General features: G+C 49.0%; 1 protein-coding gene across 2 annotated transcripts in view; it reads left to right on the top strand.

Annotated features, from left to right (window-relative positions):
* Ints10 (integrator complex subunit 10) overlaps window positions 1-15255 on the top strand; it is a 38862-nt gene that overhangs the window by 21158 nt on the left and 2449 nt on the right. Inside the window, exon 1 of one of the 2 annotated variants that reach the window (XM_076899304.1) lies at window positions 15067-15250. The exons of the other annotated variant lie outside the window; for it this stretch is intronic. Coding sequence (XP_076755419.1) covers window positions 15095-15250 — 156 coding nt within the window. The 5' untranslated portion in view covers window positions 15067-15094. Of the gene's footprint in view, window positions 1-15066; window positions 15251-15255 lie in introns of those variants that run through there. 2 annotated transcript variants of the gene reach the window in all.

Here is a 15255-nt window from a genome sequence, read left to right as displayed (position 1 = left end):
TCTTTCTCTCTTTCTCATCTGTCGACTACGCAGTAGCGCACCGTTCGACGGCGAAACTCACCCCTCCGTGTCGCGAAAGCCGATGGATTGTAAAATAAAACTAACTTGGCTCTTTCGTGGCTCGGGGACGGGAGTACCGACGAAATCTTATTCCCTCGGGTCTCTTTTATTTTCGCGTACCCCTTTTTTTTTCGACCAGCCTGGGCGCAATCACGAAAAAGAGCTCCGCGAAGGATAGACACCGTCTGAGCGACACGCTTACTCAGAGAAATGTAAAAGTTTCGATTCCGAGACCAAGCCGATCGAAATCGTATCATAGCGGCCGTTACGTTTTTACGTTTCACGAAGCCTAATGGATTATTGATTGTCTAGAATAAATAGAGACTCTCGAACTGATGCAAACAACGATGGGTGTTGTGACTTTTAGATACTATTTTCTACGAAAATATGTTTTCGCGGTATGACGCGTTGTTTACCATTTCTGTTGGATATCTTCGCACGACTTGGAACACTTTTACAAGTATCCAAGGACTAAGGAGAAGGGTAGCCACACGTATGGCGCGCATAAAAGGTGGTGCGACGTAATTAATCTTCTTGTATGACAGTTTGGCTGGTTACGGGGCAGAGCTTGCCAGGAGCCAGAACACAACATCCCACTTAAGCCCGACGCCCAGAAAACAATTAATACGAAATTGATTAATAATTATTGCGTCCCAATTTCTGTTCCCTTGTCGCGCACCCCAATCTTGCCAGTCATATAACCGTGAAAAAATAAATTTTCCCACCAACGTCAGCGGTCGGATAGTTCGATCTCCCACGAATACGCGCACCCTTCCCGGCTAATATCCTGCGAAGATCATTTGTAACGCGAAACCTTTAGCCACCGTTTATGGCACTGTTTCGCCGTTCGGTTCGTTAAAATCGGCTCGATCGCGTTCTCGAACGGTATAACAGAGAATCGAACATTAAAGCGTCTGGCTCGACAGGAAAGTCGGTGCGCGCAGCCGTTCCGCTCCTTTTGTGACATTTATTTGTTCGCCGCCAAAAACGGACAGTCGATTTGGCATTACTTTTCCAGACAGACAGATTTTATTGATCTGTCCGCGTTCGTTCTCTCCCGAACGAGTGCGGGGAAGCGAGAGGGTAACGGCGAGGCGTTCGCAGGAGCGAAAGAGACGATGATAGAACGGCGGAACTGAACGCCCCATAAAGCTAACCAATGCTAATACTTCGCATCTCCGCAGTGGCGTCCTTTCGCGAGCGTGTGCCTTCCAGCTCGTTCGCTCGCCGGTACGGTTTGGGAAATCCGCCGCGACGCCGCTGTCCTGGACCGGAATCGGCAATAAACGCGTAACCGAGCCTAATTCGTAATGTTAGCTCAGTCATTGTGGCCCATTGTGAATTCTCTTCCCCTGTTATTCGGGGCGGGGGGGGGACCACGAGTATAATGCTGGGGTTATCGCAGGAAACTGCCAGTAAGAGGCATGTACTCTTCCGAACGCGCTCTATCCGTTTATCCCTCGATCCTTTCCGCGATCTAGTACCCCGCCTCTTTATGTATTCGTACCTAGAAAAAAATGTCGGGAGGCGAGCTGGCATTCGAACGTCTTTGGTTACACTCGTACACGAGTACTTAGATACATATTCAGATGCGCGTCAGATTTGTAAATTCCGAGCAGTGCGGAGAAGATGGAGAGGGAAAAAATTGGAAAAGAGAAGAGATCACGCGTATCCTCACTGAAAAGTATCCTTGCCAAGAAGTCCTCCTTCGCGAATATTGGCCAAACGTCTTAGCATATGAATGGGAGGATACCTACCCCTGTTCCTGCGTGTACGTGCAACTTTTCGATTCCTCTTCCCTGGCTGGTGGGAGTCCGAAACGCGAACCGATGACCCTTCCTAGTCGAGGGACGGACGTAGACGGGATAAATCGCGTTACTTTGGAATTTTTGTAGGTCGATGCAGAGGGGACGGCACGTGCTCGTGCTTTTTTCCTTTCTAAGGAGAGACGGATGGACAGCGGGAAGCGAGGAAGTAAATTTGCGAACACGATGGACGACGGGGCACAATAGCTGCGTTTAATACTACATTAAACACGATAGAACGCGATCCACCCTGTGACCACCGTGACAAAGTTTCCGGGACAATGCGAGACGATGACTGTATTAGTGGACGGGGGATGGAAATTTGTACGCACGTGTACGAAACGCGGTGGCCGTGTACGCGCGTTCGTTAACCTTCGTGTCGTATATAAATTTCATTTGCAAGCCCTGATTTATAACAAGCTTCTTGCCTATGCAGGAGCTTAACAGAGAAGTGTGAATTTCTTCTAGGCATAGCCAGCTATTACCGTCCGACATACGATATTTCATTTCGTACTGTATCGCCGTGTTAAGCTAGATTACTCCGGCCATTATCCTTTGGGAGAAAGAACTCGCGTAAGCGAGTTTCTTTCGATCAACTTCCGGCGTTGTTCCCAACGAGGTTTCCACGTTCTTGCACGTGTGCTGCCCGGTTGGCACGGAGAAATCGAGCGCTACCTCGTTACCGGGCCGCGTAATTGGTAATTGCTAATTCTCGGCAATTGACCGAAAGATATGGCCCCGATAGAACGTGGCTCCCCCGTGATTCTACTTATCGATCTACAATGCAGTCAACAATGCGAAACGCGCGATACGCGAGGAAATAAAAACCGAGAGGCTTTCGTAACGTTTACGTAATTATAAAAACGAGCTAAGAACCGAGTGGCGAGTACTAAAAGGACACTCGATGCCCGCAGACGCGAAATGGTGTCCGAAGAGATTGATCTCGGTAGAAACGGTAGAGATCGATGGTTAGGGACGGGACGAGGGGAACGATGTCTGGTTATCTGGTCGGTCGATTCAAAGTGGCGGAAGCGAGTGAGGGTTGGTGGGCGGAAGGAGCCGGTTTTTCGAGAATGGCTGCCGTAGGTGTCGAAGGGACACGGGGCTCGAACGAGGCCGCAATTAGGCGGTCCCGGGGTCGACGAGCAACGACGAGGTCGGGCATTATGCAAAGCAGATTTTAAATTTAGATGTGGCCCACCGTGCCCACACACAGAGCTACCCTCGCGGCATAGGAGGCGACGCGGTACGCAAGTTGGAGGCTCTGCAGAAGGAATACAGACGGTCGGTCGTCACACGGACGGTCGAAGACAGGCGAGCTAGGAGGGCGCGCGAAGCGTGGGCCGTGTCGTGCTCGACAAATTAGCGCGTTTTAAATCCAATCCAACCCGAATAGGGGGGAGGGAATCGTTATGGACGGCGGCGAAGGGGCAGCTCTAGGGATACTCGACGAGCTGTTTTGCATTTCTGGCTCGCGGGCGCGAGCGCGTCCAACATTTGAGGTGTAAAATATTAAATCCAGGCGCCTCCGCCATATCGCCTACGTCCTCGAAAGAGAGGAAGGGCCCGGTGGAAGGAGGTGGATGGAAGCGTTACGCGGATATATAGGGGCGCGTGGTATGCAGAGGGGTGGGAGAAGGGGGGTCCGTTGCTAGATGGGGGAGGATATGGCGAGGGCGGCTCTGCGGCGCGCACTCAGCGAGTTTACATTTAAATGTAAAAGTGCCGAGTGCTGCTAGGCGAAAGCTGCTGTTTTGCATTCGAAAGCTCATGATTGCCTCTGAGCTTTGCTTTTGACGTCGGGCGTTTCTCGCTGCGCCGACGGACGGCGAGAGACCGTTCGCCGCTCGGCTGTCGGAGTACTCTCTCTCTCTCCCCCTCTCCCTCCCCCGTTTTTGGACAGATGGAACGAGCTCAGAGCTTCCGGAAAAATTCGCGCAAACAGAATCGACGATTATTTCGAACCGGTTCTGCTTTCGAAGCGAGTGCACCAATTAATCGTTCCTCCGCCCGTCATATTTCTCTCCCGATCGCGAACAAAGTACCAAATCCATCCTGATCGTCGTTAATGCATTAAACGCTAGCTCGTTAAGCTTGGAATAATCGTGTCGCGTCAGTCGAACGCGTGAAAATGATCGATGACTAATTAACCGTCAGCCACCTAGGCCGGGGAACTGTATCGAACGTATAATGATACGATGAGTTTCGAGAAATCACCTTGGTCCCCGACATCGTTACACGCCTCGACGTACGTATCCGAGAACACCCAGTGGTTCTGCATAACTCGACGACGTTCTCGCTTTTTATCAAGTCCATTCGGTCTTTCAGGGAACGTCGGTGATCGTTTTCGAGCGCGCGCGTACGCCGGACGAATGCACCCACACTCGTGCACGGTTTATTTCCGGGCTCTAATCAATTCTCGGGAAACGGAACGAGAGACACACGGGGTTACGAGCCAGCCCACTGTTATTCTTCTAATATGTATGTTTCTTATGAGCGTCGGTAAAAGGGCTCCGTGCAATTTCCTATGATAGATCGAGTCCCGCGGACAAGTTCCATTACGGCCAGCCTCTGAATTATTGAACTGGCAATTCCCCGGCGACACGCGGGACACCCTGCATCAAAGTGTCAACGGGCTCATTAAGCCTCCAAATCAGGTGAACTAACGCGTTAACCGTTCCACCCTTGAATTCTTTAGTAAATGGATTAATGAATTTTTTTTCACCCCGACGAAGGTGGTGATCGATCTCTCGAGGATCTCGCAAAAAGCTTGTTCCATTATACCTGTAGAGTAGAAGGTTTTGTTCCAACGATACTCTTATTAGCACGCTTTTCACGACTAATACGCGCGAGGACAAAAAATGTTGGACGAGGGGATTATACGTAATTGTACACCGTACGATTAAAGCGTAACGTTGCACAACGAGCGCAACGGTTTTCTTTTTTTCAACATTTCTCGTATGGTTTAAAAGATAGGAACATTTGCATTTCAGATGAGAGATCTGAAAACGGAAGATCGCCGATAAAGATTAGCCCTATCTGTAATCCCTTGAAATAGGACCTGTTACTGCAAACTGCGGTATCTGTGCGCACGATCACCGACACGGAGAGAAAGACACGAGATCGTAATCTGAAATCGCCCTTCTAGTCCATATGCTGGGTTAATAAGAGTCCTAATAACGGGTACCACCCCATCGATAGGCAAGGGGCTGTCACTAAATATTTTTCTTCCTCAACGGTTGCTTTGGGAATTCGGTCGTGTCGATGCCCCGGTACGCGGACACGTACGTCGACGTGGATACACTTTCGGGGTGCATCGATCCGCCTTCTTGCAAATTTCATTTCGTTGATTTCCTCGGGCGAAACTTTTCCGCCGCCTCGGAATCGGGTAATTGATGGAGAATAAATACGCGATTACGTCCGCGCGACAAGACAGTTTTAACATTGAAACGTCTATTTTAATAGCTCCCCGGGTACCTCCGCCAGAACTGAGGCAAATATTTTTTTATTAATTCGTCTCACTTGAAATGCAAATGGCCCAATCACGCGTCCGGAAGGCTAGAGCGACCGGCGCTTACTCGAGTAATTTATTCGTAAGGGCGTTAAAGTTTCATAAGTCGTGCACATAAAATGCACTCGAGAGTGGAGAGCAAGGGTATCTAGCCGTACCCCCGTCGCGCCTCCCGCTCGCCGCCCGTACTCTCTATCCCTGACGCGGCAGAAAATTATGCAGATGGCGGAGAAAAGCTTTGATAAACACGACAGTCTCTGATCGTTATGCAGATCCGCGCCACTGTAAAATGGCGGCAATCTCTCCCTCTCACTCGACTATCCAACCCCCTCTCTATCTCTCTCTTTCTCCCTCTCTCCGCTCGACTCCGTTCTGCCTCTTCTGATCCTCCCTAGCTCGCTGGACCCAGGGGTGTTTCAGCTTCTCACCCTCTTCCCCAACCGCGTCCTCCCTCCGCCTCCACACCTCACCCTTCTACTCCTACTCCCGCTTCTCTGCTCCTCTTTCTCCACTTTTCACCCTCAACCACCTCCCCCTCCCGCATCCCGTCGCGCTGCTCACCCTTCTTCTTTCTGTTCCGACTCCTCCGCCTCCGCCGCGGCTCGCTCCTGATTTTCACACCCCGGTCACGGCATTACCAGCCCAAGTCGAGGGTGGAAATACGCACCCTCCTGCTTGTTTCCGTGGCGCGTCTGCGCCGGCTTGTACCACCCGGTGTATATATATGCACTGCAATTTCATTGGAAGATCGCGCCGGCACTCGAAGACACGAGCAGCCCGCACACATTCGCGCCACCAGCCATCCACTTCTGTCCTCGCACGCGTCCTCTCTTCGCGAAGCCGAGCTTCCAGGCAGTCATCGGGACGCGAGAAACGCGCGTATACTTTCCAACCTTCTCCCCATCCCGAAAATGATCGCGTCGCGTTACTTTTTTCCATCGCGCTCACCAGTTTGCGTTCGGTGAACGTCGACCGTTGAATGGAAGCTCGGGTTAACATACCAACTACGGAGGGAGCTATTTGCCACGGGACATAAGAAAGAGGAATGCGACAAGCTTTGAATCCAACTACATACCTCGACCGAAACTTGTCTGCCGCTGTACTTGTACAGCTTTGATAGCGTGTTAATGGTTGACGCTTAAGTATAGCTCCGAAGGCAACGACGGACGAGTGTTTCATTAGCGGAGAACGAATCCGCTGACGTCATCGGGTACAATGAAAAGCGCGGCGGTGCCCTAACGCAATTACGTTGAAACACAGGGGTCTAGGTGTCGGGACCACCCCTCCGTAACGGTTCTCGAAAATTCATTTTGCCGCGCGTTTAAAATTTTCATCGGTCCTCTAATATTCCCCGTCATCGGAACTGATCGCATTTACCGTATAATTTAGCCCCTTCCGGTCCCGCCGGCCTCGCGCGAGCAATTACGATTCCACGGGAACGCGAACAAAATATCGTTTCTTAGACATTATGCGGCTCGTTTTCTTTTTCTTCTCGCCGAGCGTACACGCAACTCGTGCATCGGCTGCCTCTACGAGCGAATGTTTTATTCATGCACATCGGGCATCGAAAGTGTTGCCGGTCGAGCCGGGTCGAGCCGAAGTTGACTGCGTTTAAGCGCGCAAGACCGCCTTTCCTTGAAACCGTCGAATACTTTAACGCTCCGGCTAATTGTCCGGATACGTGTCGCGAATTAAAACATCACCCAACATCCTGGATCGCGTATCGTTCTGCTATTTCAGTCCTGATCCACCCTCTCCACCTCTCTCGTCTTCGTTTTCTAGAGCGAATCGAGGAATTGCCGATCCACGTGAGACGAAGTTCTTACGCGATCGATTTTCACGTAACGTTACCGTGCGCGATCGATTTTTGGAAGCGCCGCTGCGAACGTCGGACCAGTTTTTCGCTCGTAGTTTGTTTCACTTTCGTACCATGCATAATGCATGAGAGGAGTTTAAATTCTGCCGGCGTCGCAACAAAATCGTTGCTCTCGATGGTACACGCTAATCTTTGTCGATGATACAGATGAATTTACCGATCGAAGTGGGGCCGTGTTTGACTACCGATGTAGAGAGAGACTGGTACTTGGAAACGGAGTCGGAAAGACGGTGATCGGTCGATTCATTGGAACGGCCGCGATTGGAGCGATACTTCTGCGACGGTGCATGGCTCGGAGCGGCCCTTTGTGAGGCGGGTCTTTCGATTAAAGGATAGTTATAGGGTCGTATGATTAAGACGAGTCGGGAGGAAATCACGGTCTCGGCCGATTGGCTGGCATATCACGAATGCCACGGGGCGTGGTTCGGTTACTAGCTCTCTCGACCAACCGTTCTCTCCTTTCAATTATTATTTAATTACGCTAATTGCCCCGCTGGTCCCGTCCACTCGCGATTTCCCAGCCGCTCGAGAACAGCCTTCCGATCGTTAAGTCGATGTAAACTCCGCTGTGGAATTTTAACGAATCGTTCCGTTTCGTACGTGAACGAAATCGCGATCGCCGTTCAGGCTAAACTGCAAATTATCGTAATGATCATTGCCGCTCACCTCTCATTGTCCTCGTTCGACGCGGCTCGACGCTAAGACAAGTTGACGTCGGAATGGAGGATCGTTTCGCCGGGTACGATTAGCATAACATCGATGAAACGACGGACGTAACAGGCTGAGGGCGACGACGAGTCCTCTGCCTGTGGGGCCCGATACCAATCAAATTCGACGCGGGACCGCGCTTTCTACGCGCCTGGAAACGACGCGGATGCAGTCCGGTTCACCTTCCCGTTTCTCGTTCGCGGTTGTACGAGCGCAGAAAATTTTGCAAAATTATGCAGTCCAGCATAACGTGCCACTTCGAAGCCGTCGCGGGGTAGGGTGAAGGGGGTGGGATCCGCGAGTACATCGGGACACGTGAGCATAAATTGGCCCGACGCAAAATTGGCCTGACAGTTTAACTATGACAAAAGCACAATAGAATGCGCCGTTTCCTGAACGCAGCATGCGGCTGTAATTTCTCTGTCTGTCCATCCGTCTCTCTCTCTCTCTCCCTCTCTCCCTCTCTGACGTCCATTTTTCGTTGCCTATTTCCATCGTCGCTCGTTTTCAAATGGCGGATATCGCGGACAGTTTAATACCGTGTCGCCGTCACGAATGCTTGTTAGCGAACGATACTTTAATCCGATAGAAAATAGCCCAGAAGCACAATGTTACGCGATACCGACTCGATGCGAACATGAAATTTTTAGTATCAATCGTCTCGTACAACGAAACACGAATGTCTTCGTTGAACGGGAATCTTGGGATTTATAAAACTCGGACGTTTCTTCTTCTTTTTTTTTCGCGAACGATATGAACAGCGCATTAATTTTGCACGACAAATCCGACTTCGTAGGTACAAACTGGTCGGTTCTGATGACGGTTGTTACCATGACACGCTGTTTCCTGCGGCCGTGAATAACAAAGTACCGCCGCTATGAAATTAACGAGCCATCTCATCGATTAAGTCACGAACGCTTCCTTCTTCAAACTGCCACGCGATTCTTTACAAATTTCACGTAAAAACATCGCGAAGATTAAAAGTCTAACTCGAATTAAGGAGAAGAGAAACAATCGAATCATTGAAAAATTCCAATCAACGTGTTGTTCCAAGAAATCCTTCGGAAGATAAGTATCCACAGATATTCTTAGAGGAAAGAGCGCGTACAGTTACAGAGAACTGAGCGAAAAATAAACCGTCGACTCGTCGTTATCGTCGAAAGAGCCATAGTTTCCGCGAGCAGTGGTAAAAGGACGAATTTTCCACGAGGATCCCGGCCTGATTCTAAGTGGTCGTCGTTTGATGACGGTTATTACCATGATGCGCTGTTTCCTGCGACCGTGAGTATCTTCCACCCACACGTCGACAAGAAACTGCCTGGCTGGATCGTCCGCGCTCCTCCGTATGGGCGAGCGCTCGCACGGACATCGGTTGCACACCGGGAAGCACAGCGACGACCTGCACGTAACGACCGATCCGTGCGCGTACGGATCCGTGGAACTCGTGGACGTTGCCTGAACGCGAGCGACGCTGCCGGGACCCGCGTCTCTTCCCCTCGCGAGCCGCCCGTTTCGTCATTATATAATATACTCGTTTACACAGAACATTATTGTCGCAAATATGTCATTAACGTCGGAAATCAACGGCCCGTATTGCGACCGCCCTTGCGTGATGCGGTTCTCCAGATTTCGCTTTGACGAGCCACGGTGCGCGTACGCGAGCGCAGGTTCTCCGACTGGTTGCCTTCGTTCGCCGGAAGTCGCCGATACATCCCAGCTAAACGAAACCCTGACAGAGAGGGAACGAACACTCTCTCGAGGCTCTAACTTTGTTCTAAGGTACAAAGTTCCCTCTTTGGTTTCACTTCCGTTTCTTCTTACCTGTAATACTTGTACGTTTGGTAGAAAATTGAAATCTTTAAGTACGCGTTATACGTTACCAATTTGTTCGATAATCATTCTGTTTATAAACGAGGGAAATTTTATGCCGATCGTTACGGAAAACTTGCCACACTCGAGCCTACTATTTCTCCTCGAAATTTGCAGTCATTAAGCGTGCGGTCCCTTCGCTCCTCGTGTCCTTATTTCTTGTAGCAGAGCTTGTTATCGATCGATCGCGAGATAATAATGATAAAATATCGCGGGCAGCTCGATCAGATCGGTATCGATAACGAGAATGCTAATAACGGCCCGTCCCTCTGATGTTTGCGCCGATGGTGAGGGCTCGCCGCGAGAAGAATCTACCCTCTTCCTCGCGCCCCGTTCGCACCCCGCAGCTAATCATGTAACTCGATTGAAGAGAACGAGCGAGAGCGGGCCAATAAGAGGCTCCCTTTAATCGGGTTACTTCGTTACCGCGTTACTCCGTCACTCGGTGGCGGTGATATCAGCGGAATATCAATTGTAGTGATTAACCAAGACGCCCGTCGCGGGTCGGAACTTCGCCTCCTCTCTCCCCTTTGGGAATCGCGCACGGTCGAGACGGAGAGGGCAACCGAGTGGCATCTTTTGTCGGAGACGAATTAGTCCGGCGGAATATTCAAATCTCAAGAGGGAGAGAGAGAGAGAGAGTTCGCTCGGTCGGGGATCTCTTCGAGGCATTTCAATCAATTCCACGAGCAGGCGAGACGATTGTTTTTCTCGAAAGTTCACGCGAGGATATCGACGGACGTTCGTACCTATTCAGAGCCTCGACTGTAGTCACGTTCCTCGTGTATATGATTAATGATCGAAAATCTTATACCCGAGACAGCGCGATGTAATTCGTGTTCACTTGAAATTACAGGAACTGCAAAAAGTATTTGTAATACATATCTGATTGGTTTCTAGATTCCATTTGCTCGATATTAAAATTTTTCCAGCCACGCGAAGATATGATGAAACGACGGGGAATTTAATATGCCACCGCTGTCATTGCCGCAGTTAGCTTTTTAGAATTTCTTCGTTTCCATATGATCGACATTTAAATATATACTATGATGAATCTAACATCCTCCAAATATTTCTTGCGATCGCTGCGCATCTCCAGCATCGTGTAGCTAGCACACGTTATGGCAGAAAAACTGACACACTTTTAAATAATCACCATCGTTACTCCGCCAGCTGCAACGCTGAAGAAGAAGTTGGAGTACAATTTCGATTGGTGGAACGACACGCGTCCGGAAGCCTCGACCAACGTGAATCGTGCAGATTCTAGCCGTGAAACCCCGAAATCCTTGACTCGAAAAATTCGCCGCCAATTAGTCGGAATCGTTCGCGGCTGGAGCAAAGACGGACAATGAATTAGACACGGGCTCGTGATCCGGTAAAATCAGGCTGCCCGAGGCCGCATTATAATAATGCGAAAGTGCGACGAGGGTGGCGTCCGGGCGAAAGTGTACGTATCGAGGCGGACACTCGACACAGCTGTCCAGGAAACGTACTCCGGTCCCATTGTGCCCGCCTAGTACGTACGCCTAACCAACCGTAAACGCCGAAAATCTAATTGACGAGATTCAATTTCGCGCCGACAATACCGCTCGCGACGGATTATCGTGTCTCCGCTCGTATACTTTCCAAAAATTACATCGAAATCAGCCGTACAAATCCGGCCGGTAGATTCGGCACGGGTCGAGGATTCGGCGAATCGCTCGGACCGCGTTAATGGCATTGATTCCGCCCGGAAAGCACGCGTGACGAGCTGTTAAGCCGATGGGCACACGCCAGAACCTCCGATTTTTTACCATCCTCGATTTTAAGCCATTGTCGTTTCACGAGATTATCAAACGGGGCGGGGGTGACTTTGCTTCTAAATTTATACGAAACTCCGTTAGAGCACACGGTTGCGCCAGCATAGAAAGTTAGACGTACGGGGAGGCGTTTCAATGGCGCTTCTCTCGCGGACGTCGATAAATCCTACTAATCTCCTCGTATGAATTCTGAGAGAGACTCGCGCGTCTCGCGTGTTTTCGAATTTCCATCAAAATGCTCGAATCACCTCCGCAACCGGATTCGAGGAGGTAGGGATGCCGTATTAGGCGGGGTGAATTATCGCGGAATGAAAATAATTCGATAGATGGGGTGCCGTGTACTACAAGAGGGGTGACCGTTTCTGTACGCTGGGGTGCCAAAACATCCGCCGTTTCTCGATAAAATATTGTCGATCAACCTATCGTTCCCACCTTCTTTTCATCGCGATCGCTCTCGTACTACTCGAATTACGTTACGCGCTGCAAAAGACCGCCGCAATTTTCTTCGTTTAAACCGCTGAGTATGAACGGTGAAAGTAATTGTAATTTCAACGATGAGAAGCGTTGAATCGAGAGAGAAGCGTCAATACTTTCGCCACCCATCAAGAACGTATTTATTCATTTGAGCTAATTTTTTGGGCGTGGAGCCAGCTATTAGATCCGTCCTGTTATGCTCTAGGGCAGATTGACGCCGTGGCTTGGAAAAAGTAATCGAGTCAGCTGCCGGAACGTCCGTATTCGTTATCGCAGCTCGTAATTGCCGCCCAGTATCGTTCGGTACCGATCGAAGGCAGAGGCAACGTTCCACGGAGAAGTAGAACGGACCACCGAGCGGAGAGGAGGGTATTTAAAATGCAGAAAGGCAAACGATAGCGTGTCAAGAGGCCCGTCAGGTGGTCCGGTTTAAATGACACAATGGCTCAATTCGGGGCGAAAATCCGGCGGGTAAAATCTCCCATTCAAATGCGATCCGAATCCCCTGCGTCAAATGGGGCCTAAGTAGCTACTTAGTTGCACATTTGGCTTGAAATTTTCGATACACCCCTCGCGCGGCATCCGACGACGCGCCGCCACCGTGCTAGATTCGCGATGCTATCTCCGCCTGGGCATTTGCGATACCGCTGCGCCACCGTACCTGGACGCGTCACGCTAATCCGCTTCAAATTCATTCAGCCTTATGGCGGCTATTATGTTACACGCGCTCGCCAGTAGGATGTACAAGTATCGCCACGCGCATCTTCGTTCTTCAAACGGAACGGATGAATCGCGCGATTCCTTTCGATTGAGTTACGTCGTAGAATGGAAAAGGATTACACCGCGGTCTTTAACGCGTTCCGCGCGCGCTTAGTCGTTAAGTCGCGTCAAACGTTCTGGAAATTGAAACTTGAAATTTTCCATTATTCTTTCGGGAAATCCATTTTTCTTTAATCGTTCCATGATACCTGTGTTTCATTTTTCCCTGTATAACTATTAAACGGGAACGGGTGAATTTTGAAGAGAATTCTAGGTTTCGTAATGTGGACATTGTTGCGTTCGATGCCTTTGACCGATGAGAATCGGGTAACGTTACTAATTTAATCGTAACCAATTAGCCTGTCGAAGTGTTTTCTATAAATTCCCGCGGTTAACGAGATTCGAATGCCGAGGTAGGTATATAATTAGGAACGATCGGGCCACAAGGGTCCCTCGGTTAGCCGATGCCACCACGGACGGGAGTAATTAGTTTTAATTGCCCCAACGAAACTTATCCCTCCCTGTTGACGCATTAAGACCAAAGTTAGACGGGCCACAAGAGGTTTAGGTTTTGCGAAGCGTGAGCAGGTAAGGTATACACGTACTACGTGACACGGTTGGTAAACCCAAAGCTGGCTTTGTTAAGCTCGGATTCTGAGTGCCTTTGATACGTGTACTTGCACGCTAACTAACCAACCTAAGCTATCCGCAACGGGCTCGCGTGTGTACGCGGGCTGCACGTGTGTTATTCGCCTTTCTGTATCGCTTCAGACAGGGCCGTCTACCATCTGGTTCGCATATTCGATTTCTCACTTTTCTCATCCATTCGCTAACTGCGTTCCGATTTGCCACGGATCTCTAAAGAATGATCGAAAACGAATGTTCTCTCTCTTTTGATTGGTTACATGACATATGTGCGGTGCATATGTAGTAATAATTATATCTCGATCGTTGACAGTGAAAATCCACAGCAAATATTGGCAAGACAAGTTTGTATGGTTCGTGGACGAAATAATGCGTAGGAGACGATGAGTGGTTCAAAGGGGGAGGCTTTAGAAACGTACTCGTAAGAGCCCAGAGATTCGACGCCCCTGTCTTTTACCTACGTTACCACCGACATCGTCTATACGAGTATGACCTACACGTGCGCGATACATTTCCAACTGGGAATTGAATTTCCTTGGTAATTTTAATGCCATTGTGGCTGAAGGGGTGGAGAGAGGCGACGAGACAGAGGGTAACAAACACAGCCGCAGAGCGTGCATCCCCTAACCACCTCGTAGACGCAAAATTTAGTTGGAGACGAATACGATATCCTTACCATTCCCGCGTGGTTCTCCGCTCGAAATCATTCGAACGCTTGTAATTTAGACGTCCCTTTGTCATTTAGAGAACACAGCCAATGGACAAGGGAGATACCAATCGCTCGTACCGTACTTTTTGCATAAGATACATCCTTAAGAACTCTACAAAGGTTCGTGGATCGTGCGAAGTAAGAGGGATAGTTTTAAACGATATCCAGAAGAAGGAAGTCTCGTCAGAGGTCCTGGTTTTGTTTAAGTAAAACAAAAAAATGGTGCACCGATCGTGCTTTATTTCCGGCACTCTGCTGGAATTCAGAAAAGTTCTGGCTATAAAGCCGAAAGCGCCATTACCACTTAAGGAAGCTTTGGCTAAAGTTGCAACAGAATCTGCGTCGTGGAGTAAAGCGGATTTTCCCACCTCAAAGTGCTCCCTGTTATATCTTTATAAATGGAACTACTCAAGAGCGTATGGAAAAGTGACGGCCTCTATCATTCACAGGATTTGCGATATCATACCTTCGCTGTTAGACGTACAACATTTTTTCTAAAATTTCCTACTGTCAGTGCTAACAAATAAAGGTACATCGTCAGGAAAATGTTCGCGAGTAGTCTGAAATTAACCGGTATAAAATCTTCTCAATGATTATATACTGGTTAAAAAGAATGAATAAATAAATCTTTTTAATAATTAATTTATTTGTTCTTTTCAAATTTGATATATACCGTACTTTGATATACATGACATTTATATTTGTACTTGTAGATAAAGCAGAAATCTATATAGAATTCCCACCATGGCGAGTAATACAGTTTGTTCCGTATTCTGTTGGTAATATTGCAAATGGTACCTTAATGGTAATAAGAGCACGGGCAAGAGTTAGATCGTTAATAAAGTATATAACATTCAGGACTTCTGAGGCTGTATAAAGATGTTAGAAAAAACGTCGGGTACGGATAACAATCAGTTATCCAAAGAAGATTATTTAATAATGCGTGCAAAAGATGCACTACCGGTTGATATTTATGCAGCTAAATCTTGGTTGATCACTGCTAGATCTTTATTTCCTCATAGTGCTAAAGTTCAGGTTAC

The sequence above is a fragment of the Xylocopa sonorina genome, chromosome 8, assembly GCF_050948175.1.
Source record: "Xylocopa sonorina isolate GNS202 chromosome 8, iyXylSono1_principal, whole genome shotgun sequence".
Lineage (NCBI taxonomy): Eukaryota > Metazoa > Arthropoda > Insecta > Hymenoptera > Apidae > Xylocopa > Xylocopa sonorina.
The sequence above is the reverse complement of the archived record's forward strand: the minus strand, read 5'-3'. Positions and strand labels throughout refer to the sequence as shown.